The 26,615-nt window shown below is 37.3% G+C and overlaps 1 protein-coding gene across 1 annotated transcript in view; it reads left to right on the forward strand.

Annotated features, from left to right (window-relative positions):
• GALNT2 (polypeptide N-acetylgalactosaminyltransferase 2) overlaps nucleotides 1–26,615 on the forward strand; it is an 86,084-nt gene that overhangs the window by 36,631 nt on the left and 22,838 nt on the right. Inside the window, exons 2-7 of the mRNA XM_015857914.2 lie at nucleotides 6,113–6,203; nucleotides 10,543–10,696; nucleotides 16,396–16,494; nucleotides 17,047–17,114; nucleotides 17,951–18,016; nucleotides 20,833–20,954. Coding sequence (XP_015713400.1) covers nucleotides 6,113–6,203; nucleotides 10,543–10,696; nucleotides 16,396–16,494; nucleotides 17,047–17,114; nucleotides 17,951–18,016; nucleotides 20,833–20,954 — 600 coding nt within the window. The remainder of the gene's footprint in view (nucleotides 1–6,112; nucleotides 6,204–10,542; nucleotides 10,697–16,395; nucleotides 16,495–17,046; nucleotides 17,115–17,950; nucleotides 18,017–20,832; nucleotides 20,955–26,615) is intronic.

Consider the following 26,615-nt stretch of genomic DNA (forward strand, 5'->3'; position numbering starts at 1 on the left):
ATCTTTGTATTAAAACAGTTTACCTATATCTAAAATGCTACTCTGCCCTGACCTGAGGGTTTTCTGTACCTGTTGTCACTCTACGGTGGAATAAGTTTATAATGCCCAGGAATCTCAAATTAAGCTTAACCAGATCTTTCAGTTTTTGCCACTTGCTGTACAAATAAGTTTTTCTGTGCAATGTTGGATCAGGCTTTCCTCAGAGAATGTGGTTGTGTATGCCAGAAACTTTAGAGAAAGCATTATTTTTGTCTAACTTGATCTAAGTTTATGAAATGTCATGTCAGGTTTTATAGTTGTTCTGACACTTCAAATAGTGCCTGTAAGCACTAAAATATGTGCTTTGTCCTGACTAAAGGTAAACTTTACAGATAAGTGGGACTCAAAGGGACTTTGTTTTACAGTCTCGAGACTTCAGGTTATAGTAGCAGGCACTATCAAAATGCTTCGTGTATATTCACTGAGCCTGGATCTAAACATGTGGAACTATCAAATTATAATTTTCATATTTCTTGAGAATTTGAAATTGCCTTCTTGTATGCTTGTGTGGTGATTGTGTGTGGTTTTGTTCTCCTGTAGTGGAAGCTTCTATTTTACTTACTTTACTTTAGTATTCAGGCGTATGAAAAGAATGTACCTTTGGCAGTCATTTAAGTAAAGAAGGAATTAAGAGGAAAAATAAGTCTTTTGCTGTAATAATATCAGACTACTTCTTACAAATATGTAATCAAATTTTGCAAGGTGTTTTCAGTGCTTGTTGGGTTATTTACATTATGCTTCTTGATTTACTTGGAAATGTTTTACTAATGCTAAGTAACTTGGCATCCGTATGAAGTCAGCATTTGTTTATGGGATATTTCCTGTCTGTTTCGCTTGTAAGAAAGAATCACCATTCTAGGCATTATTGAAGTATGCTTTGTCTGCTTCATACAAAATGTTTTTGCTGACAAGGGAAGACATGGATGCTCCTTAATGTAATTAAATGAAATTGCTAGAGTACTTGTCTGGCATGTAGGAAAACTAGGCTCATTTACTACAGGAAGAGACTTGAAGCCTTATTTCTTGAGACATCCTCTTAGATGGCAGCAAATCAGAAAGCAAGCAGATGAATTTGATTCTCCTTGCTTAAGTTTCTGTAGGACTAGGAGTGGCTGGTGCTTCAGAGCCTGAGTAGCTATTCTATGTGCATCTCATGTGATGTCTGTTAGTAAGCTTGTAAACTGGGTTGGAGGGAAAAAAAAGTAGCAATCAAGATTGGACTTTTGCTGCATCCATGTATAGCCAGCTTTGAATCCTTTCTCAGGTATCAAGCTTCTGCAAGGAGCCTCGGTCCTTGGTGGGGATCTGAATCCTAGCAGGTGCTGAACTGTTGCAGTGCCAAGTACTGAGCTATGCATAACATCAAGGTGCTTATGCATATATGGTTCCAATGCACCGCTAGAGCAGAAGTATATGGAGTGCTGGGAGAAGTGTCTGCTTCAGTGAGAGCACCTATTCCAAAACAAGTAAATTCTATTCTGCATTGAGCAACATTGAAATGTTGTGTTGCTGCACAGTGATGAGCTAGGGTGGTCTTTTCCACATTTGGCATGCATCTAAGGTGGCTGGATGGCATTAGGCCATGGGGTAGTGCTGTGTGTTTATCCATGTGATGATTTTTTTCTGTGTTGCTGCCATTCCCATCTAGGAGACAGTGAGCGGCTGTCTTAGTAGTGTGTGGTGCAGTCACAACTCCCAAACATCTCCTGTGCCTTAACACTGTGTAGTGTTCAGCATCAGGGTCCGCAGTGGTAAGAAAGACTGGAGTTGGATGCATGCTGAGCTTCCATTTGATATTTTTAACCACAGGAGTTTTTCTGTTGTCTGTGTGGACTTGTCACTTATAAGACGTGTGAGATCTTGACGTATCTAGCAACTTTACATGTTGGAAAATTGTTTTCTTGGTGATGGGAAGTCAGTGTAGGATAGAAATCCTATAATGAAGTCTAATATATCACAGTTAAATGTCAGATCTGTGGCACTTGAAATGTGAGTTTAAAGAAGAAAAAGACATAAATAGGAAAAACAGTAGTACAGCTATAGAGCAGCAATACCTAGAGATTTGGATTAGTTTAATGTCTTTTTTGTGCCAAGTGAAATAACAATTGGCAATACACTAATTGCTTTGAAACACTTCTAAGGAATGTAGCAGTAGATGCAAATAAATATACCCAAACCAGAAGGGGAAGCAGTCTGGATGATCTAAGTAATGCTAATGAAATGATCCAATAACGTATGTCTCTGTGTAATTACAGCTTTCTAAACTGAAACGGCACTTATCTTACTTTTCTTGCTGCAGATGATGACATCTTGCAGTAGATGTGTAAAAACGCTGTAAAAATGAGTTTGAATCTTCCTTAGAATTTTTACTAAGTGCCTCATCCTCCTTTCCCACCCACCACTCAATGAAGTCTTAATTTGTAACTAATCATTTGACGAAGCTTTTTTTTTAATCTTTGTAGAAATGAGCTGAGCGTCTGAATCCTGAAGCTGAAATCTACTACTGCGCCATTTTTCGTATTACAGATTGAATGTACCACGTTGTGTTAATGGACTGGATGAGTTGAGCAGGAAAAGGGGCAATGGCAAGGCTTATGAACTAATGTATGCTTTTTCAGGTGTTAGGGACATTTTAACTTATTCTGAATCAAAAAGTTGCTGTACTTTAGTGATTAATCAGCCTTAAACATAATTAAAACAATAAGTGTGTCATTGTGTTACTCCATGAAGAAAAAATGGCACCCACTGTCATTCATTGATGCATGTTGAGTGTTTCTGGAGACCACAGGGCAAATGTGATCATGGTGAGGCAGTGGGTGGTGTGCTGCAGCAGTGGTGACAGGGGTTCACATCCACTGTTGCAGATTGTTAGGAGCGCAGCAAGCAGGCTTTGGTGAAAATGCACAGCAATGGTGGTGACTACGTTAGAATCACAGAATAGAATCATAGAATCACTCAGGTTGGAACAGACCTTAAAGATCATGGAGTCCAACTGTGACCTAACCATACTACCATAACTAACAGCCCTCTGCTAAATCATGTCCCTGAGCTCCACATCCAAAGGGTTTTTAAACACATCCAGGGTTGGTGACTCACCCACCTCCCTGGGGAGCCTATTCCAGTGCTTAACAACCGTTTCTGTAAAGGGATATCCGACCTAAACCTCCCCTGGCACAACTTGAGGCCTTTTCCCCTTGTCCTGTCACCAGCGAGAAGACACCAACCCTGCTCTCGCTGTAAGCACCTTTCAGATATTGGAAGAGAGCAATAAGGACTCCTCTCAGCCTCCTTTTCCCCAGACTAAACAGCCGCAGTTCCTTCAGTCTCTGCTTGTACAGAATATTCTCTAAGACCTTCACAAGCCTTGTTGCCCTTCTTTGGACCTGCTCCAGCACCTCAATGTCCTTTCTGTACTGAGGTGCCCAAAACTGAACACAGTACTTGAGGTGAAGAATGCAATGCTTTTCTGTGATGACAACATAGGAATGATATCTGACCATATGTTTCATTTGTGTTGCATCGAATTAACACTGTGAAACAATTTACAGTTAGAGATCCAAAGAAACTGGTTGATCCTGGTATATTTATATCTATGGAATTAATGTCTGCTTTCTTTCCTTTTCATGCGCGTTGAGCTCTCTAAAGGACATAACGTATTTTTTTTCCCCTTTAAAGGCATTGGATGTCTACAGTTATCTTCAAAATGCTTTATTGGTTGAAAGTTTGTGGTTAAAATAGAACATCATTAAAATAGACTTTTTTTTGGAGAGGAAAATACCACAAAGCCTTAATTAAAGGCACGAAGGTTAGAGGTCAATATTCCATACTCTGCCATCCCTGTTCTGTTCGATAGCGAGACTGAATACCCAGCAATCTGTGTTAGGAACTTCCATCCTTTCAGTGTAGCTTACCTGAGAATATCTGTAGGCTGTACCGAAATAGTTGGGTAGAAGTCTCTTATTCATAAGTATTCAAAATTGCATTCAACTTTTCTAAGTCTAACTTTTGTCCTTTGTAGTTTAATTGGGGAGGTGGTTGGGGAAACAAGGGAAAAGAGCTTAATATATAATCGTGCCTAATGACTTATGTTCCTATGCTGTTAAGCTCAGTAGGAATGGCAGAACTTTTTCCTAAAGACTTTAAAGGTGTGAGGGTGGAAGAAAAAAGAACGAGAAGGCACTCAATGCCTTTCCTTAACTTAATGAGAAATCCCTCCAGTTTCTTTTGGATGCTTAATTGATGTTCAGCTTTTATTTTTCAATTAATGTATTTTTTGTCTTGGTCTCATGGGGCAATGAAGAGCCGAGTAGAATTTCTGCAGAACTTGACGTTCTTGTGCTGGAAAGATTTTCTACCACCTACAGTTGATATTTGTAGTTATTCATAAAGTGTTTCCGTAGTGCTGCCGTCTTTAAAAATGGCATGGAAAATCAAATAGCTACTAAAATCCAGATATTCTAGAACCAAAGAAAGCTTTTCATTCGGCGTGCTGCTGGGGCTTAAAGCACACTGAGGTATACTTTCATTCACCTACATGAGCAGTGATAATTCTCTTGACATGTGTTTTCTTATTGTCTTAAAGTTTTTTTTTTTTCTTTTTACTGACATCCACAGGGCCTTGTAGCTTGAAACACAGACTGCATGGCAAATCTAGTATAAGGACCTGAACAAATTCCTTCTCTGATATCCTCGATTCACGATTCTGTGAAAAACATGCATTGATTGCACTTCATTTTTAACTTCAGTGTTTATATAGCTGCTTCTCTAGAAATGATTACTAGCAATAAAACGTCAACGTTGAGTTTTGCATTTTGGTGTTTTAGAAATATGAGACATTACATTCAAATCTCCAGTTATTAGTTCTTACTTAATGTAGACAGTTAAGCTGAGTTTACATTGGGAAGTTCAGCGTTTGTGCCTGGGGACATGCTGAAAAGCTGTCATTTCTTGTTTAAATGTTCTCCAAGCTGAATTTGGCTTATTCCAACTACTTATTATTCTAAAGACGTACCAGAAGCAGCTTAGGAATTACAGTGGTTGAGACCGCTCACAGTAGGCAGCTTGCATACCATCACCTTATTCTGGAGGCTTGGGCGGATTACTAGAAGAGGTGCAAACAATTCTGCTGTTCATAGTAAAGATGTTGCCTTTAGCGTGGTTGGCCCCCAAAAAACAAAGCTTATAATTAGAAGTTCTTTGATGGAGAATATAGAAAGGGTAATAAAATTTCTTTTAAGTGTCTGAGAGAAATAAAAGCATCTGGCTCTGAAATCAGTTGGCTTAGTGTGCAGATCAGCATACCATTCCTAATTATCTTCTTTTTCTAAAATTTACACTCTTATCCAAGTATGTAATATAATATGAACCTAAATTCCACATTCACGTTGTGTTTTTACAGTAAGGAAATAAGAGTATGAGGTCATGGTTTTTTCCCCCTATTGAAAGGAAAATGAGACTGTGAGAATAAATGTTGGAATTTGGAGAAGGAGGAGGAGAAAAATCTTAGTGTTTTTTGTTTCCTCAGTCTCTCTAAATGCGTATTATCCATATTCCTTTAGTAACATATCCATCAGAGTTACCTATAGTAACCTATACCTAGAATAATCTTGAAAGAACATGAAAATTATACTTTGTGAATAACTACTTGGGAGGCTTTCCAGTCAATCAGAAAACTGCCACTTGGGATATTACTGCTAGATAAACTGACTTCTTTTTGAGGTAACTTTCATGGTTGTGTTATTCCTTATTGGAGGAGTACTTGATTGCCTGCCTTGCACATATTTCTGGTCAAAATGTTGTTGTTCTATTTTTACTTCTTAATTCTTACTTCCTCTGGGCAAGCATTGTTATATATTAAATGTAGAAGTCTGCCTCAATATTTTGTTGATTTCTTCATTTTTTTTCAGCAGTAGAGGAAATGATCATCTTTTATCTTCCAAATTCTAAAGCTGGCTCTCTTGGACTACTAAATACACTTAAAATGCAGAAGCTTAGATATTGCTGTGTTCTTTGAAAACACAAAATTAAATAATCTCTAAAATAATATTCCTGACTGGTATACTTTATTTTTCAGGAGGACCCAAATGACATAGATGCCAAAAGGAAAGATGTGCACATCAGCGATGGGGAGGACAAAGCACAAAGTATGGAGACATTACCTCCAGGTATTGCAGTAAAGTTTTTGATGAAAGATCCATAGGCCTAGCGTGCAGCTACTTGATAGCCATAAAGCAAACCAGTTCTTCTGGTTCTAATCATTCTTTGTAGTTTGGAAGTGATAGGTTTAGTATGTACCTCTGTTCTTAAGGCGTCAGCTTCCTTAAATCTTCTTACTTGCTTCACTGTTCCTTTGGGCTTAAAATCATAGGAAGAAAATTACTCTTTGCTGGTACGTTTTTGTCATCTTGCAATAGGTTTAAGTTGCTGTTAAAGCATCTAGCAGAAAAGTTGTCCATTTCTCTGTGGACGGTGCTGTCAGGAAACAGGCAAGACACCTTGGATCTATGCTTCTGACTGAAGATTCAACCAAGGTTCTGGCTTATTTATCTATTTATTTATTTTTGCTTCATGTAGCTTTTGTGACAAAGGTATGATGTAGTAGGTGTTTTCTTTTTTGAGCATGATGATGATTAGCCTTATTTTCCCTTATTTTTCCTGAGTGTTTTTCACATATTCGCAAAGAAACAGTGCTGTATGACTAGATATTTGAAAGAAGTCATAACTTGAATATAAGATGGGATAGTTAAATGTTACAGAACCTTCACTTGATGTGACTGCCATAAAATTTCTTCTGCTGCTTAACTGCTTCACATCAATGAGATTTAATGTATAGCTAGAATTGCTATAGCTAGGAGTGCAGAAGGGCTGCAATGGATTTAAATGTTTTACACTGTATTAAAGAGCTTTACAAAAATGACACCTGATCAGATTGCTTCATAACTTTTTTTTTTTTTTTTACTCTTTCAATTGATCCTTTTTTTTTTTTTTTTTACCCCTAAATAAACCAAGCATTTGAATTTGTTTGAGATCTTGAGGAAGGTCCTGACTAAAGTAAACTTCCTTTTAAGCAACTGGAAACTTCCACGCTCAATCATATGACTTGTGATTCTTGTTTTACAGTGATAAAACCCTTTCACTGGATAAGCTGTTTAAAATTCATGGCGTTTTTATTCCTGCAGCCTTTGGATTGCCTCGTCTGTTGCTTTCTGGAGAGGGGAAATGAGGCTCTGGTTATGTATATGTGCTTTTTGGCCTTTTTTTTTCCAACCCCACTTGGTTTCTGGCAGACTTTTCTAAATACTTTGTCTTGAACAGAAATCTCTGCAAATTGAAGGAATATTTTTTCCTGAAACTGGGATTGCAGGTTATCCAGTGCACATCTTCCAACTAGAGTTCTTCTTTCCACTAATATTAATGTGGAAAATAAGACTTAAAAAATCATAAATGTTGAATATTTGTGTATTTTGAGCCAAACCCCATCCATGTCTTTGAAGATCTTCTTTTTCTATGTTGCTCAAATTAGCTGTTTGAGTATTAAGAGATGGGAAGTATTATAGGTCAAGAGGGAGAGAGATCAGAACCTGGTAGGTTAGAAGCAGAATTAGATATAAAGTAGGACAGGTCAGGACTCCTTTTTAATCCATTGATTAGCAGTCTCTTTAAGTCTTGATTTAACAGGCTGGATAATCGTTACTGCAAGGTAGCATGAATCTCAAGTCAGACATCAAAGGCTACTCAGAATTTTGCACTCTGGAGTCACTATTTTGTTCATTTTCAATTTGAGTAGGTGACTTTTGAATTCATACTTCTGCAGATACTTTTGGGGTGTTTCAGAATGAAATGAATCAAATTTTAGGAGTGATTTGGTTCAAAACCGTCTTGCTTTTTCCACTGAGGCTAGGAGACACGTTATTTAGGTTTCACCACTATGCACTATAGTGTCTTTCAGAATCTATACAGAGTATTTGCTATTCTTTAAAATTACTTACAAAAACAGTAGTTAAATCTTTTATACAACCTTCCATGCAACCAAGTATATAAATCTTTTGTCATCGTATGACCTATTTGTGTTGCAAAACTGTATTTCTTGATTTGTACAAATAGTGGTGTCAGCTTCTGTAGTAAGAGTGTCTGACCCTGAGCTCTCTGGATGAGTAACAAAAGCAAAACTATATAACCCTTTCTTCTTAAATGCTTTTTTTCAGCCTTGAACAAGCAATGACAGGAGTTTCAGCAGCTAATCAGCTAGCTGCTTCTGTTAGTTAACAAATCTCATTATGTCTGTAAGTCAAAATGATCATATTCATATTAGGTATCCTACTGCTTTTAAGCTCCTCTCATTCAGGAAGAGGGAGCATAAGCTATTTGTAGAATTTTGTGTCTATCCATTCCTACACTTTGAAGCCTGCTGCTTGGTTGCACACAAATTTGTCTGCTGTGCTTTTTTCCCCTCTGTCTGACTTCAAGCTGCTTTTACTGTTATCTGAGTTTTTCCTAATGGATCTGATATGTAATATATATTCCATGCAGTTGACAGGATCTTCTGTAGGAGCCAGAGCCAGGCTTTGCCTCCCTCTTGCCTTGTGAAGCCAGATTCACTTATCTTTTTATTCTATGGGCTGGCACTGGTTTTCAGTAAATTCAGCACTGTGAAATGGTCTACCTTCTTGACTTTCTTCCTTGAACAGATCCACAAAACAAGTGCTATTTTTAAAAATTAGAGCTACTTATCATTTCACAGCTTTAAAAAAAAGTTCTGTATAAAACCACCCAGTGTATTTAAAGTATATGTATATATTGACTATTCCAGTTGATTGCATTCTCTGAGACCTTAGAGTTGGGGAATAACTGTTGCTGTCGAGGGACAAAAGGCAGCCTTGTGGTGTTTCACTTCTTTTTCCTCTTATCTCTGCCCAGATTTTCCATCTCAGAACAATTGTACTAGTGATCGCTCTAAAACTGAAGAACATTCAACCACTGCATCTGTAAAATAAGCACTCGTCAAATGCATGTTCAGCATTGCAGCTTACTCTGGCTCCAGATTCCTAACTAAGTGATTGTTGGCTTTTTTTTGACTCAAGTAGCAAACTCTGCAGTTCATCTACCGTTGGATGTAGTATCATGGTAGAGGTTTATTATCATGTTAGGGGTTTCAGTGTAGGTTGCCTTAAAACTCATACCTAAGATTGAAGTTAAAATCTGCTCAATTTAGGTTCTAGGTAAAGAACAAGCTGTTATAGTATTTAATAGTATTATAATAAAAGTTTTATTTCAATATCGGGATCTCCTAGCAGAAGTTCACATAAAATAATTAAGGCATGTTTTATGGATGAAAGCTTTAAATGAGGAACACCTTAGTTTCTGTGCTTCAGAGATTGAGAGAAGGAATAAAGGTAAACCTTGAAATGTCTGAGTAATCTCTGACTCTCATTAGTAGTGGGGTTGTAATGGTATTCCTTCTGTGTGTATCAGTGTACCGTAGGATATGCCTGAACTTCAGTATTTGCCTATAAGGTGATCCTAAGTATATTATATTAGAATATGAACTCTGCTTTTTTTTTTTTTTTGAGTTACAGATGGTATAAATTTGCTGTAGGTAACAAAAGTTTGACTGTTAGTACAAAATAAAAAAGAAGTTTAATCAAAAGTAAGAAATAAGATCTTTGATGCATTTAATATTAAACTGTTTTACAGCTGAAGGTGAATATTATGAAATTTTGATACAAAGGAATGAGTGTTAATATAACTTCCAATTTTAGGTATATAAGTCCGAGTGCCACAGTCAGTTACGTAAATAATACCCTCTTTTTTAAAGAGTAATTAATCTCTGATTTGTTCTTAATGTAAACAAGGTTGCATTTATGTCATGTAACTCATATTGAACAGCCATGTGGTTCTCTGCCTACCTGACATGCTAGCTTTTAAGAATAATCTTAGAATCATAGAATGGCCTGGGTAGGAAAGGACTACAGTGGTCATCTAGTTTCAACCCCCCTGCTATGTGCAGGGTCACCAGCCACCAGACCAGGCTGCCCAGAGCCACATCCAGCCTATGTCTTCTTACACTTCTAAAAGCCTTGGTTTTTGAATGGTTTGTTTGCTGTTTGAATAATGTGACAGTAGTAAATTAAATTAGAATGTCTTTGAAGCCTGGACCTTTAAAAAGATCTACTGTCTTAAAGTGTATGAATATTCAGAATGCATTAAATTATATTTTAAATTGAAGTTGTGGTTGTAGGGGCAAAACCAACAAAATAGTGGATAAGATGATGCGCGGCCATCTGATGATTAGTTGTGTGAGCTGAGAGCTGTGAAATGGTTCGATTTTATTAATTCACTGGGCGTTCTGGAGCAAGTTAATGTGCAAAAGTGAGTGTGACACTACAGTGTTAAAAATACTGTTGGGGATTAATTACTTCATTGCAAAATAAGATCAGTTATATTTGAATTTCTGAAATCTCTTGACGTTGCAGAGGTTAATATTTTCCCTTTTTTCTCTTATAGGCAAAGTTCGGTGGCAAGACTTTGATCAAGATGCTTATGTTAGCGCTACCATGGTGCGATCTGGTCAGGATCCATATGCTCGCAATAAGTTCAATCAGGTAGAAAGTGACAAACTACGAATGGACCGAAACATTCCTGACACGAGGCACGATCAGTAAGTTCCCAACTGAGCTGTGTTTGGCTTGGATTGGCCTTTTTGTTTGCATATTTTGAGTAGAGAACTGTATTCCTGTAGCAGAAGTTCTCCAGCTTTCAGGATGTAAGGAACAGTAAACTGTGCTGTAATCCTTAAACAGTAAAGAACAATACATCTTGTTCAAGTTTTTCCTGTTTCCAGAACTTCCATCAGTGTGTATTTGGTATCAGGACTGGTATTGTATTTCAGTCTCATTTTGTCCCTGTTTATCTGATGACTTTTCTTGGTTTCTGTATTTGTAAAGGATTATGTCTTAGCTTCACTCCAGTGACTGACGTCTCAACAAACACAGCTCTGATCAGTATCCCTGAAGTAAAATGCTAACATTATTTCTGGTCTCTAGAGACGTGTGGCGCAGTTCTTTACATGGAGTTGGCTTGCAGATCTTTCCCACACAGCTGGGCTGATTACTGAGCCACTTTCCCATTTCTAAGGGAAACCGTAGGCAAGTTGTTGCTGAGCATATGCTATTAAAATAATTACTTCAAAGTCAGGTGGATCTGACATGTTCTTCTAGTATATAAACTGTCTTGTGTTTATGGCTTCAGAATTCATACCAGTGGTTGAATTGTTGTGTAGCTTGGGAATTGTGCTGGATTGACTGCTCAGTGATGACAAATTTGTTTCCCCGGGTTGCAGGATTCACCATTCTATATTTGTGGTGATGTTTTCCTCTTGCTGTAGGAGCGAGGTAGGCAGTTGTTGAATGTGGTATTCCATCTATTAGACCACATATATGTAAACAGAAGGATGCTTTCTTCTTTCCCCAACCACGAAGTTCATCTTACCTGCTTCTGAGAGGGTATGGAAGCTTGCTGTGTGCTAGTGTGGCTTTGTGGATTCTCTGAACCTATGGAGTGGAATAAGCAAGTACAGAAGCTACTTCTGAGGGTGACCATTGTGGAGCAGGAGTCAATACAGGGTCCAATACTGCTTAATATTTTCATTAATAACATAGATGGTATGGCAGAATGCAATCTCAGTAAGTTTTCAGATGACGCAAAGCTGAGAGAGAGTGACAGGTATACAGGAAGCACAGAGTCCTTAGGAAGAGATAACCTCATGCACCAGTACCATCTGGGGTCCAAACCTCAGATGCTTGAAAGCTGTTTCCATATCTCTCTGAACATAATACTTCCTGAATCAGCACACTTCAGAGCAAGATAAAAATGTTTTTCTCATCTGGAGGAAATAAAGGAAATAAAGTCATTTGGACCAACCTTGTTTAAGCAGATTTGATTAATATCAAAATGACGGATGATCATTATGACGTCAGTAACTTGAAAAAAGAGTTGGATTTGATAATTACAAATATTAATATTTTCTTTTAAAAACAAGGCAAGTACAGCCTCAAAGCATGAAATTAACCAGCTGTGTGTAGCTGAATTGCCTAAGTAATTCTGCAGCTAGGATGAGTGTACATTCACAGCTGTGTGTAGACGAAGCTAGAGGAGATGCCAGAGAGAGAAAAGGAAGGTGGCATTTTTCTTCATAATGCTCTCTTGTATGCGGTGGTACAGCAGAGGGGTATTTAGAAAAACATAGATATTCATTATGTAATGTTAAATCCCTTGTAATAGCGTGGTTTTAGGCTCCCTTTGAACATGCAATATTGCAGATGGCATAAAGCAAGTCTTGTACAGTCTGGCATTGGTTAACCTGGAAAGTAAGAAGAATCCTGTGTTTTATTTGTTGCCATGAGAGCACATGAAAATACGATGCTCACTGAGTAGTAAAGGTTTTTTTTTATTATTATTAATTACTTCATAATTGTCTTTATTAAATATACATTGTTGTTTGCACAAGAAAACCATTCAAACTGGTTTTAGATCAGTGTGGTTTCCCCCCTCCCCTTGCTGGTAGGGAAGCTCAGCTGTTAGCATCCTGAAACTCTCATAATTTAGGCTGTGTTTGGAAATTTCATAGATATTTAATTAGATATTAAATATTCTCTAAGGGGGCTTTAACAGACAAATGCTATCCTTTGTTGAGAAGAGCTTAGATAAGAGAGATGACAGGAGACAAATTATATTACAGTAGCTGTGGTTGTTGTGACTTTGTGATGTGGCTTCCTTATTTTTAATTTTTAGTTTATTCTTTTTAAATGATCCTAGAAAAGAGCCTTGCAAAGAGGTTCCAGGGGAAAGGCTGCATCTGCGCTGAGCTTATTAGACTTTGCTATGAAGCAGATTTAAGTGCCCATCAATCTGTAAATAGTCATCTTTTTAAAGAAAAGAAAATTACTCGAGCAGTAATTCCTGCAAATTGTTCATGGTGCTTTCCTTGCTGTCTTGCAATTAATTTTCCTTCTATTTTGGCAAGGACGGTAACTGCAGAAGCTGAAAACACTGCATTAAATACTGGTTTGAGATCTGTCTAATGGAAAGTGCAAGAGTAATAGCCATGGAAGGAAGAATATGTTAAAAGAACCTAGCATTTGACACTTGGAAGCATGTTATTTTCAGTAAAAGCTGAAGGCAACTGTGGTATTTCCTTTGGAATTGCTACAGGATTTTTCTTCAGGAAAGCTGAGGAAATATTTGTTTCTATATATGCAGCTTAACTAATTGACGACTGTAAAGGCTATTTGACTTTAAAGTAGCTACATAATAATGTCTTTTTAAGAGCTGAAATTGTCAAGGCTGTTTAGAAGCTGTTGAATTTCTTTTTTTGTACTATATTGTTTAGGCTTTTCTGGATCTGAAAAAATTTTACTAGCATCAAGACAGGTTTTCTAATTGATAATTCTGTGAAAGCTTGTCAGCAGTACTGGAAAACACTTTGGTTTGCTCCTTTAAGCTGCTTGCCATTGTTTAAGTAAAAGGGAAAAGCGAGAAACAGACAGATTCATCATCTGAAAAGTGAGAAGGTCTGGAGGAATGTAAGTGAGATGATGCTTGTGGCACTACCACTTTCAACAGGTCTGAGAAAGCTCTGGGTTTCTTCTGTTGCTGTCTGTTTATAACATGTCTCAGGCTGAGAACTGACCTGATTGTGGTAGAATTTGGAGACCCAGAAGGTGATTGTCACAGTCATAATCAGAAATCTCCAGAGCCATCCTTTTGTCAGTGTAAAATAGTCTTCCAAGTAGGAGCTGGGTGGAATACTCAATGCTTTTGGGTCTTCTGAGGACCAGTACGTTCCCACAATACAGATCAGTGTTTTTTGGTAATGTCTCTCACCTCATATCTTGACATGATTCTTCATCAATTACTGGCAGATGCTTTATTTGGATTAAACTTCTTTTTCCTGGACTCTACAAGTATTAGCAGGCTCTGAACTCGTGTCCAAATTTTCATTTTAAATAGACAAGAAGCAAACTTTGCTATCTCATTAGTACCTAGATACCATCTATTGTAGTGAATGTGTCCTTGGTTAAAGCAAATTTTTCTACCAAAAAGTAATTTCAACAAAGCTCAGAGATTTCAAACATTTGGCTAATGATATGAGCTAGCTCTGACTCAAATTTATGGGGAAAAATATATATATACTTTATGTATCTCATTAATTTTAATAATATTTTCTAAGCATTGAAGGTGTAATATGATATTTTCAGTTCAAGTTTTATTTTATCAAGGTAATCACTGCGAGTTGAGGAAGAAATTCTGCATCCCAAAACTGATAATGCTGTTTCTTTGGTTTGCTGAGTTTAACTGCGGCATTATTGACACCAGCATAAAAGGAAGAGAAGTGCTTAATTGAAGCATTCCTCCCATTTTATTTCAAAGTCTAAAAATCTTTTCTTCCTCTGAAATACGTAGTACTGTTGTTCTCCTGAGGTTGTTTTTTAAATAAAAGGCTTCATTGCCATGAGTAATTACCTCTTTAGATGTGCTCTTTTATGCAAAGAGAACAGTATAACTATTATTATTATTATTATTATTCTAATGCATTTAATTTAGCATTATGACTTGCTTGCAATAGACTTGAACTAAATTTACTCACTTTCCTGACCTTATTCTAAATTGGTTTGATACAGTATTCAATTAATTCTTGTCATGCTAAATTGTGATCTTCTAGGGTCGCTTTGAATTACTGAGCGTGACTTATGATGCAAGTTTCAGTGGAACATTTCAGCAGATTAAAATTTCAAGTTTGGATTCTGAGTGCTCATCTGCAAAGCACCAACCTTCTTGATCTGTGCTGGGGCTTCGTGGAATAACTGTGTGCACAGCAGGCTTGTCTTCTGTGGGCAGTTTGGAAGATGCCAGAAAACAGGATAGTTCTTTTAGCATTGTAGGCTTTTGTGTATGATAGCTGAATTTCTTTCAGCTGTTTAGATGAATTGCCAAAATCTCATGGGAGAGGAGAGGTTTTAATTCTTTACTTTCCGTGTATGTTTGTGATATATTGCTACAACTTGGGTGCTTGTGGAAATGCTGTCTTGTACACCCACCACTGGAGGAACAAAGCTAGATAAAGCCTTGCTAATCTGACATAGAGCAGTTGTAGGTTTGGCACAAGCTTTGTTTTTCTTCAGGGCAGTGAGATCACAGTGGCACAATAGCATTTTGTTTCACTACCAGTGCAAACATTTGTGTGACCTTATGGACCTGTTGCATTAAGAGCGCTGTACTTCCTTGCGATTCTGGAACATGGATGAGGAGAAGGAGCAGATTGCACACTTTAATTCCTTGAAGCTAAAGGTTGTGTGATTTATGATTTGTAACAGGTGTTTCATCAGATCTTTTATAGAAACATTTGGCTCGTTTTAGAAGCTTGGGTAGTAATACAACTTTTTCTCTCTTCCCATCTTCCCTTAATAGCTAGTTTGATTCTTATTGCATAGATCACAGTTCCTTGGTGACCTTGTCACAAGTGTTTCCTAATTCAGCTGGGATTGTTCCCTCTGAAGGTGTTTAGGCCCCAAACACCTGCCCCCAAACACACGTTTGATAAAGCATGTGTGAAGAAATACATCATTCGTGTTACTGCATGACTGAAGATTATGAACTTGACTTGTCAGACAGCAATGATTTTAACACAAAAAAACTACTGTTTTTTAGTATGCTATTCTCATTGTGTGAGAAAGAGTCCTTTCTTAGGTTTATTATAAAGATATTCATGTAGCTTAATCTTATGTAGATGTAGAAAAGTTCGTGTGTTTTTAGAATTGTGGGGTTTTATTGCTTATATTATTTAAAGAGAAAAATGAGTTAGCATAGATGGACTATTGAAAGTCTCAGTCTTAAGCTAATGAGAAATCACATACACAAGCAAGACTAGGATACAGTATTAAAAATAAAGGGAAAGTGGATGAGTGCTTTTCTAAAGGAGATATGTACAGCTTGTGAACCTCTGCTTTTTTTATTAATGTGCTCATTTACTTAGACATATGAATTGGTCTTGAAGTGAAATAGAACTCTGGTTTCATGCTCAGTTGGATGAAAGGTACGTGCAATAAACTACAGTGATTGTAGTATGGTGACACTTATCTACCCAAATCTCACACTGGCTTAGTTTGTTGTATACAAAGACAAATAAGAGTGGTAAAAGAGGAGCTGATTATAAGTCAACACATTTGAAAACAAGATACATCATTCTTTCTAGGTAGATACAGTGTGTACACAGCTGAGGAGATAGCTGCTTTTTGATGAAGACTGTTAAGACTGTATTGTAAATATTAGATTGAAATGGCAGGTTATTATGTCTTTCAGGTGTCAACGGAAACAATGGCGGATAGATTTGCCAGCCACTAGTGTGGTGATCACCTTTCATAATGAGGCAAGATCTGCTTTGCTTCGAACTGTTGTCAGGTATGCCTGGGAGGCAGTCCTTGATTTTTATTTTATTTATTTTTTCCCCACAAAAAGCAGTTTGTGCCAGAATAGCTTTTGGTAAAGAGAAATAGCAAATCCCTTATCCAAAGCAATCTGTTATGTTTTTCTGTACCAGTTGCAATGGGTAAGGCTGGATCTTAATTTCATTGATGCCTCCAGTTCTTATATCCTGAAATAATGATCTTAAACAAACATATATGAAAGTGTGAGATGAATTGCAATTTTGAAATTGGTTGTATAAATGGTTTTTTAAATAGATGGATTTTCATGGGCTACTTTATCTGAGGATATCTGCAAAGCTTCCATTTTCCAAGTTGTCTAATTTGCTGATTTCTGGAAGCTGGAAATCTGAGGGAGGAACAGCTCTGTGTCCCTTTTTTCACAAACTCTTTACTGAATAAGCCAGTAGCTGTTGTAGATAGGATCTTGGACTAGATTAAACTGTAGTTTAACAAATAATGTCAATAAAAACACTGCTTATGGGAGACGGAAACTGCTTTGTATTGAATGCTTTTTTGTCTGTTTCAGTGTCCTTAAAAAAAGCCCATCACATCTTATTAAGGAAATCATACTAGTGGATGACTACAGTAATGATCGTAAGTACTTATATAGTGTCCAAACGTTAGTTTGTTTATTTTGCTGAGACTTTCCGTAAATGAAAGTAGGTGACTCAGTTGGAAGTTAGTCATATGAATGGGAATCTGCATGTCTGGTACTAAACCAACTCTTAATTCTTTTGTGTTTGTCATTGTGGAAGCATGAAGAGTTCTAAAATACTTCAGATATATTTTATTACTTCCTGTTAGCGGAAGAAGCAGAGTTTAGAGTTGAAAACAGCCTTCCCTTAGTACATAGTAATGTAAAAATAGAGCCCATGCATGGCATTTGCACTAAATATTTCTTTGCAGTTCTACTGCTCTCCATCACTTTTGGAAAATTCTTAGTGAATAAAGAAAGTCAAGATTGTAAAACTTTAAGGATATTGTAATGGTAATTTGAGCAGTGAACCTCTGAGTAGCACTTTAATGGAAGTCAAGGTCTACCTTTGCAATGCTGATTGATACTTTAGGTTAGTTTAAGCCTTAATGTAGCTTAAAAACTTACATATAAGCAAAGAAGACACAAATTATGATCTTTTTTTCTTAACAAAATGTAGAAACTACTCAAGGTAAGCAAAAAAAGCATTGATTGAAAACAATACGAGTGTAAAATAAAATTAGTTTGAAATAATATAATAATGGTTGTAATTCCTTAGCCTGGTCACTTTATTTCTGGAGAAACAAACAGGCATTTTGTGAGCATGAACCTTGTAACCATTTGTAGCCATGATGACTTTCCACTATGAAATTTTTGTTCTGTTTTTGAAGCAAAACATACCTATGGTAAATGGGACTGTTTTTGATCACTTTATTTTATTATTATTGTTTTTAAGCTGATGATGGTGCGCTATTGGGAAAAATTGAGAAAGTGCGGGTTCTTCGAAATGATCGCCGAGAAGGTAGGCTTGATTTGGGCAAAGGAAGATGCAAATTCCACCCTGTTTCCTTATCTGCTGATCTACATCAAGTCTTCTAAAGGAATGTTCTGTATTGGAAGGGAGGGTTTTTCACTTCATAAATCACCGTACAAGTGGAAGGAATAAAAGCTGTTGTATTTGTGTGATTAAAAATAGTAATTCTAATTAACTTGCTGTTGTTGTGTGCATTTGCACAACATGATGACTTGATACTTTGCCTCTTATCCTCAGCCTCTTGTTTTTCTCACTCCAGTAAATCCTCTGTTAAGCTGCTCCAACTATATGCAAGGTCTCAGTGTAAGTTGTATGCAAGTCTGCAAAGATCCAGATTAAAAATATCCCTCTTCTGCTGGTTCCCTTATGAGAGGTGGTTTTAAGGATTCACTTGACGGACAGCCTGTCAGACTGTTGGGCAAACTTGAGTTTAAGCAGCCAGGAGGGCCGGGGCCACGTATGCCAGCTTTTCTTGCATCTTCTTCCTTTTTATTGCTTTGCATATTACAGCCTCATATCACTGAGCCCTTCAGTCACAGCTTCCTGGCTGTGTAGCTTAAAGTATTAGAGGCAACTGTTATTCTACAGCTGTTTGAAATAGCAACTAAGAGCTGATGGTTGAAATAGCTGACTGAGTTAGCAGATACGTGCTGTTTGTTTTTATAGGCACTGCATTTTCTAGGCTGACATACTGGGGAGCAGCTAGAATGATTAGATTGTCAGAATGTGGAAGTAGCATGCACAAAACCCTGTGTTATCCTATAATTAATGACTTACTGGGGATTCTTAGTATTTAAGCATTTGTTTGGAATATGCTGGTAAACAAAGGCTTGTTAGGAAAGCAGGCCTTTTATGACTTACCGTGGTTTCGGGGATCTGAGAGAGCTGATCTCAGCTTTCTAACCAAAGCAGTGTTTAAAGCCTGTGATAGCAGTAATGGAAAAACTGACTGAAATAACACTTTGATTTTTTTTTTTCCCCTGTACTATAAACATTCTGTACAGTAGATACAGAGTTTTCATTCATACTTCAAAATAAGCACTAGGATGTGTGAAAAGAATACAGTTTGACCAATCTTCCACTGTCAGAATTGAAGGTGCAGTGCTAGTTTACTTGGTGTTTATATGAGACTGGAGTTGAAGTTATTAGCCATGAAAGCTACTGCACTGTTTAGGAAGTTTTTCCTAGACGTGTGTTTATGCAGCCAGGTAATTTTCTTTAATGAAAATATTTTCTGATTTCGTTTGATTGCTACACTGTTGTGACGGAGCTTAATGTTAAATTTGCCTGTTGTTTTCGTATGAAGACTTTTATTGGTATCTCAGGCAGGGATGCCACTGGCTACTTGTCTTCCAGAAATAGGGGATAGTAGCTTTAGGTTTCATATGTAGGACCAATTTGCTATGGGAACAAATACATCTTGGGGTGTCTGGTATGACTGAATGATCAGGGGAACCTTTTGGACTCTTGCTCCTTTATGGCTCCTTGCGATTGTAGAGGACTTGATGACCCAAATGGTAACTTCCACGTTCTCCAATGTAGAACAAGAGATTGGTTTCTATAAAAACAAAAGCTAGAAATAAGAAACTCTGAAAGGAGGAATTGCAGAGCAAACATAAACAGTGTGCTTGGGGAATGGTTTGTGAAGTAACTGCATGGAAAAGTGCTAGGGTTGGGCCTGAGGAGAGAACGTAAGTGTATCTGATTAGCTGCAAATGTACAACGGGTAAAATAGAAAGCACTGACATGGAGCATAACCACAGAGCGTATCTACAGTACCAAAGTACTCTTATGATAAGAGAGCACGAGGATCTTCATAAAGCTGTTTAGTTGCTGAATGTTGGGCAGAGCAAGCTAGTTCAATAGCTATTTACTCTTAAGCTTTTGTTCTCTTTGGCAGTGGTATTTTGCAAGTTTATTTTGTGAAGAGGGTGAAAAGAAATGGTCAGTAGTTTCTCATTTGGTTGTTCAGTTTGTTTTTTCTTAATTGAATAAGTTCTTTAAAAAAAAGAAGCAATCAGTGTATTTTGAAGAGTAATAGAGGAAAAACTGGTAGCAAATTTGTGAAGGGGTGAGGGCATGCTCACTTCATGACTGAAGAACACAGTGGGTTGTTCTAGGTATGCGTGTGAATGTTACAAGGGAGTTGAAGGAATGGTGAGGTCGTTCAATGAGCAAATAATAAGAGTGAAAGCAAGAAAGAAATAGGGTGAATCAGTAAAGGGATCTATGTAAGTGAGGTGCTGAGAAGAAGTAGACAAAAGAATGGACAGACTGTTCCTGAGAGCTGCTGAAACAGGAATGGAGGGGGTGCGGAAAGATAGGTAGGATCTTCCGTTCTACTATACTGCCATAGAGGTAGGGCTTTTTCATTCACTCAGCACTAATCCTTCAATTGTGCTACTAAAATCAGGTGGTGCTGTATCCTATTGTAGATATTCAACCAATAATAATAATAACTTTCTGTATTGATGTTAAGTAACATTTCTCACTATCAGTGACATCGGCTGTATTGCAGACCCAGCTGTACTTGTGTGTTACTTTTTTTTGTTTTAAAAGCACTTCAATTCTTCGGTTTAAATAAGATTAGAACTTGTAAAATTGGTTGCAGTAGTTAGAGATGAAGGCTTTTTTATTGGGAATTGTTAACCAGCATCTTTTCTTAAATGGAACTTGTGTGTTTATGTCCTGAGTTAGAGTAATTAAATTCATTACTATCTTGGAATGCAATCATTTGTCTCACTGCTGTTGATTGTTTTCTTCCAGAACTTACTTCATCTGTTGTTTTTTTTTTTACTTCTCAGGCTTGATGCGCTCCCGGGTCAGAGGGGCAGATGCTGCACAGGCGAAAGTACTTACTTTCCTGGATAGTCACTGTGAATGCAATGAACATTGGCTGGAGCCGCTTTTGGAAAGAGTAGCTGAGGTTAGTAAAGAGTTCTCCTGAAGTAATTTCCTGAAGGAGTAGCTTTTAAATTTTAAAGCCATCTGGTTTATACTACATTAATTTTATGCATTTTTTCTAAAGAAGCTTTTTCTCTGAAGTGAGATGATGGAGGTGATCAGAATACTCCATGATTAAAACTCGCTTTTTGTTCATTTAATCTGTGAACACAGGAACATAAAATGTGAATATTTATTATTACCTTCAAAAATAATTCAAATATATGCTTCTTTGGTTCTTTAGGGACCTCCTCGGTAATCTTCAGAGCAAAACATGCTTCCCTTCAACCAATATCGTTTCAGTGTAATTCAGTTTACCCTGAATATTTATGCCTCGTTAACATTCAGTGTGATAATGGGAGAGAGGTTGAGCTGTAAAACCAAAATTCTCATGGAAATTAACAGGGACCGTGGGCTCTCAGCTTCTGTGAAAATGATGTTTTTCCTGTGTCCCAGAAAAGCTAGTGACAGGGCTGAGAGTTATATGTTTTTTTCCGTGCTCTGGAGGAACTCAGGTGAAGTAGACAGTGAATCACATGTAATCACGGAGTGCTCAAAACAACAGGGCTATTTCCATAATTGCATTTTCTTACAGGTGAACGCACTTTCTGATTTAACATATGTTAGTCTGGAAAATCTTTCCTTCAAAGTCTTCCTGGTCAGAATGGTTTTACTCTGTACAGTTAGTGCCCAATTTCTTGCTTATCCTCCATATGCTTTCCTTTGCATTTCCTCCAAAAGAGAGGGGGAGGATGAAGTCATATCCTCAGTATGCCAGGAAGAAAACCAGTCATCACTGTCAACTGGGAAACTTCTCTTTTTGGTCCTGCAATGTTTTATCGTGTATTCCAAAATGCTGTAAATTGTCTAAGGCACATCAGCATTTAAAATACTATTTTAGGGGAGAAATAACTATAATGAGTTTAAACCTGAATACTTTAAAAGTATTTGGAGGCCTCACGAGCAACATAATGCTTTGCAGTCTTTGCATTATTTTTTTTTTGGCCGATATAGTGTTGCAGCCTTAGAAAGGGTAGATCCTATATAATTATTAACCAGGAGAATAAACTCGAAGGCATTAAATACATTTCAGATTGTCTTGACTCTAGGATGCGGGAAGTGTTTTCAAGTGTAATTTGTTTGAACCATCCACTTCTTTGAGAAAATAGAAGACAGTGATAGTTTTGGCCAATAAAGCCTTGCATTTAGCAGGACAAGTATTTTACTGCTTGTCCTTTTTTTTTTTCCCCTTTTCCTCTTGGCGTACTTACTCAGCTTTCTGAAACCGATCTGGGATGTGAAAGTGTTCATCATATTAGAATCTAAAACTTATTCAATTGCTGCCAGATTAATAAAGATATGGCATTATGAGTGGTATAACTGAAAGGAGAAATTGGTGCATGGGGCTTTTGGATATTTTTTTTTTTTTTTTTTTTTTTTTTGCTGTTTTTGTACCAGCCACTTTTAGAAGGAATTATTAGATCTTTTAAAACTTGCTCCTCACAATTGCCATGGTGATAAACACTGGTTGTGAGCCATTCCTCATCATTGTTAAATTAATGATACGGTTTTCCAGTTTGCTTTTACCTGGGAAGGTTCCCAACCAGCAGTTATGAAGTTTGAACAAGCAGAAAGCTTTTGAAGTACCTTTAACAAATCATTAGTGTATATATAGTGCTTGCACATAGCCTGTGATAGTTCCTTCTTATTTTAAGTGGATTAATTTTGCTCACAGTGCAGATGGTATGTTACTTGATATTAATCAGCAGCATTTTCTTAATGGTCTTGATGACAAGAAGCTGAATAGATACGAACTCCTTACCTAACTTTGAGGCTGAGGAGTATTTTCATGTCAGGACTACTAAATATTTATGCAGGGTTCTCTAATGCTCTGCTGCATCTGTTCTGTGTGTGTAGCAGAAAGGTTACCTTTTCCTTCAATTTCAGAATTGCCCTCTTGGCATTTAATTCTATGTGAGTTTTAGGAGTTTTATTAAGTGTTTTACAGTATAAAAATGTAGATCTGCCAGAAGCAGTCTTGACTGGAATCCATTCTGCAGTATGCTAGCTGATGTGCTGTGTGTTTCACTTCTCATGTGGTCACCTGAGGCACTGAGATCTCTTCAGTTGAAGAATGATCCATCTCAGAGCATACTTCTTGAACTAGTTTCCTAGTTAGAATGTCCTTGATCATTGTCCATCCTTGCTTGCCATTCCTGGAGGGGAATCTCCTTCTGGGAATCTAGAAGGATTCTCCTGCTAGGAATCTCCTTCAGCAGTTTGAACAAAAGCCTAAAGCAACAACAACATAAATACAAGGTGAAAATTTTAGCACTCAGGATGGACAGATATCTGTTCAAACTGTAGCTGGTATGCCTTCTTCCACTTTGTTCCCTACTGCAGAGACGTTTTCTGCCTATTTGCACAGGGCTACCTTTTGTATAATCCAGGTGTGTGCGGGTATTAGGGGAGATAAAACACACAGTCTTGAACACGTTGGTTTATTTCATGAACATTTTTCTACTTGGCTTTTTCCACTTCCTATTTCTAATCTCTTTGTTCTATTCTTACAGCATATTGACTACAGAAAAATAGAAATTGGAAGGTTCCGATGCAGAACTGAACTCATCAGTTTTCATGGCATAACTATAAATCGTCTATCACTTATGATGATATTCTTAAGCAAAAACATCTTAAAGGAAGAAAGAACTAGGATTAAGAAATGATATGTGAATTCTTTTCTCGTAACTCTTAGATTCTGTGACCTTGAGCGAATTAATTCCAACTGCTGCATTGATGAAAGGAAAATATTTGTATTTTCTGTGAAGAGTTTTGTTAAGTTTAATCTTTGAAGTGCTTTGTGATTTTTGGATACTAGATTGGGGATAGAACAGTGTATTCAAAATCCTGAGGATAATTTCAAATTGTTTATGAGAAAAACGAGTAGTAGTAGTAGTAGTTTAACCCTCTAGAGAATGTATAACATCCTTATGAAATATTAAAATGAAGGTCTGCTACACAATTCCGGTTGCTAGAGACCTGCAGTGTTGACAGGCTATTTCTTTCCATTGGTATCACTGAAAAGCACAAGGTTTCCCAATGCTGTGTTCTATTATGGACATGGTTTAGTGGGAGCTATTGGTAATAGGTGAACGGTTGGACTGGATGATCTTTTAGGTCTTTTCCAATCTTGGTGATTCTATGATTATAAGTTATAGTATGAAACCTTCAGAACAAAATGAGATGATAAAGGGAGTTTGTTTTTGCTTTTATTTTTTCCAAAGCACGTGTCAGATTTCTGCTGTAATGACTACGTGGGCTAATAGCCATTGTGCTTGAGAACAATTTAAGAAGAGCAGGGTTTTGGTATTTTAAGTGAATGGTTTTGAACTCCATCTGCCTTAGAGACCCACTGGCTGTTTTAGTAGTCTTTACATTAACAATTCTGCAGCGCCCTGCAATGTGTCATCTTAGGGACATGTAAGTGAGATTTGTCTGCTTTGCTGCTGAACAAAGGTATTGCTTTGAAGCATGGAGGGGGCAGCGTGTTTCCAAGGCCAAGAAAGTGGCAGTTGTGCATCAGACTGAGTGGCTGCAGGCTTAGGTATTTGTCTGGCAGAGAAATAACGAAGTTATTTGCCTAAGTAACACATTAAGTGTTGCAAATGGTGCTAGTTTGCCATTGCGCTGATATTGACAGAATTAATCAGACCGACAGCGATGACCTGAGGAAATCCTGAACGTGTGGGGACTGTGCTGCCTGCTTATTCAGTGTTGTGGGGATGTAGTGGAGATAAGCTGTAGCCTCACTGAAGCTCTCCCTAATGTGACAGACGATAGGCAGTCTTTACCACCACATTTAGCTGTATCGAATATAATCATTTGAGAAAACACAGATTTTTGCTGGAGGAGATTTTTCTAGATGGGCATGGATATGTATAAGCCAGCTCAGTTTCAGCTGAGGAAGGAAGAAGAGAGAAAGGGTTGTTTCATATTCATTTCTGTTTCATGCTGATGGGTGTATTGTGAATACTGGGTAGGCTGGGTATCTTTAGCCCTTAAATAAAGGAATTTTCTAGTTTTGACACTGCATATGGATATCTAGAACAGGGCCATGGGTGCACCTGAATTGTTTTAGTGTTGTAGGAAGGCACAGCAGGAATCTGTGTGTTTTGCAGTTCAGATGCAGTCAATCATAATTGCCTCCCAAGTGAAGCGCTGCTAGTAAAACCATATCCTTGCATTACGAACACGTAGACTTGGGTCTACAACTAACATAAACGTGAGCTGAAGATGTAACCAATGGCAGGATAGGACAGGATAGTCTTTTATTTTTGTTTCTAATTTGGTTTAGGCCAAGATAATTAGTATCTATGAAAGGCATGATCACATCTTGCATTATATCCTTCATAAAGTGTCACGTGGTATAGCTCAGGCTCTGCTTAGAAGTAATGTAGAAGCAGTAACAAGTTGCCAGCTTTTAGCTCAGTCTTCAGCTTTTAGCAGGAGACACAACTCAGGTTTTTCATCTGGCTAATACAGGGGGAAAGTGACCTTTTGTTTACTGATGTAGAATCATGCAGTGTATGTCAGCTATTTGATTTAGGTTTACTAAAATCTGTACAGATTGAGTAATTAAGATAAGTAAATGAGAATGGGAGTTTTTAATGTCCTTTTTGGACCAACATTTGACTAAAAGAACTGCTTTCAAGCCTCCTGTTGTAAGTTCACATCATATTCTCCTGGTAGTTTAGTACCAGCCTGTTCTGTATAATACTGCCATAGCAATGAGGATGCACTGTTGAACCCATTTAGAATATTTGTATTGCTGTTTGAAGCCATACTTTACAAATAGGTTCTTATAGTGGAGACGTTGAGGTTAGTATATATTTTTTTAATCATAAGAAAAGTTTCTCTGCCAAGTAGTTACCAAAATATCCTGTCTATTTAAAGCATTTTTATATTCGCAAAGTTGGTATTCTACTGTTCTGAAGTTGCCTATGCTCTGTTGCTAAATCATGGTGTTTAAAGTTCTACTTTGAACACAAGTGGCCTGTTAATCAAACTACCATAGAAGTTAAACTTTAGTTTGTAAATGCATCTTTTTCCTTTCTTTTCTTTTTTTCCCTCAGGAGATACCTCATGGAGAAGAACTGGTTTAACCACGATACTGTGTTTCTAATATTAGATGATTCTCTTTTAGAGTACAGATGTCTTATACCAGTAGATGATGCATGTGGAGTTGCTGGAAAGACTTTTTTTTTGTAACTTAAAAGCTATTTTGACAAACACATGAGCTAAGGTAATTAGTGGTGCTCAGAATAGCATATGAGACCAAGTTCAGACAGAGGAATGCAGAATCCATGCCACTGGAATTTTGGCTGCCAGAGGTTAATAGCATTCATTAGTTTAAGACAATTTTTCCTTTTTTTCTTTTTTCCTATTTTGTATTTGATTGTGGAGTGTGATTCTTCTAATGTGACATCTGCTATCATTAACCTGAAACTTTTTTGATTGTAGAAAGGCCAAAATGTCCCTTAAAGGTTAGAGTAAATAGGACCACAGTACATTATGGGCTAGGAATTTGCTGTGAAAATAAGAATTATCCACATGGTTCTTTTCTTTGCACTGGTTTGAAAAGTAA

The sequence above is a fragment of the Coturnix japonica genome, chromosome 3 (assembly GCF_054131305.1).
Source record: "Coturnix japonica strain WE chromosome 3, WE-NBRP24, whole genome shotgun sequence".
Taxonomy (NCBI): Eukaryota; Metazoa; Chordata; class Aves; order Galliformes; family Phasianidae; genus Coturnix; species Coturnix japonica.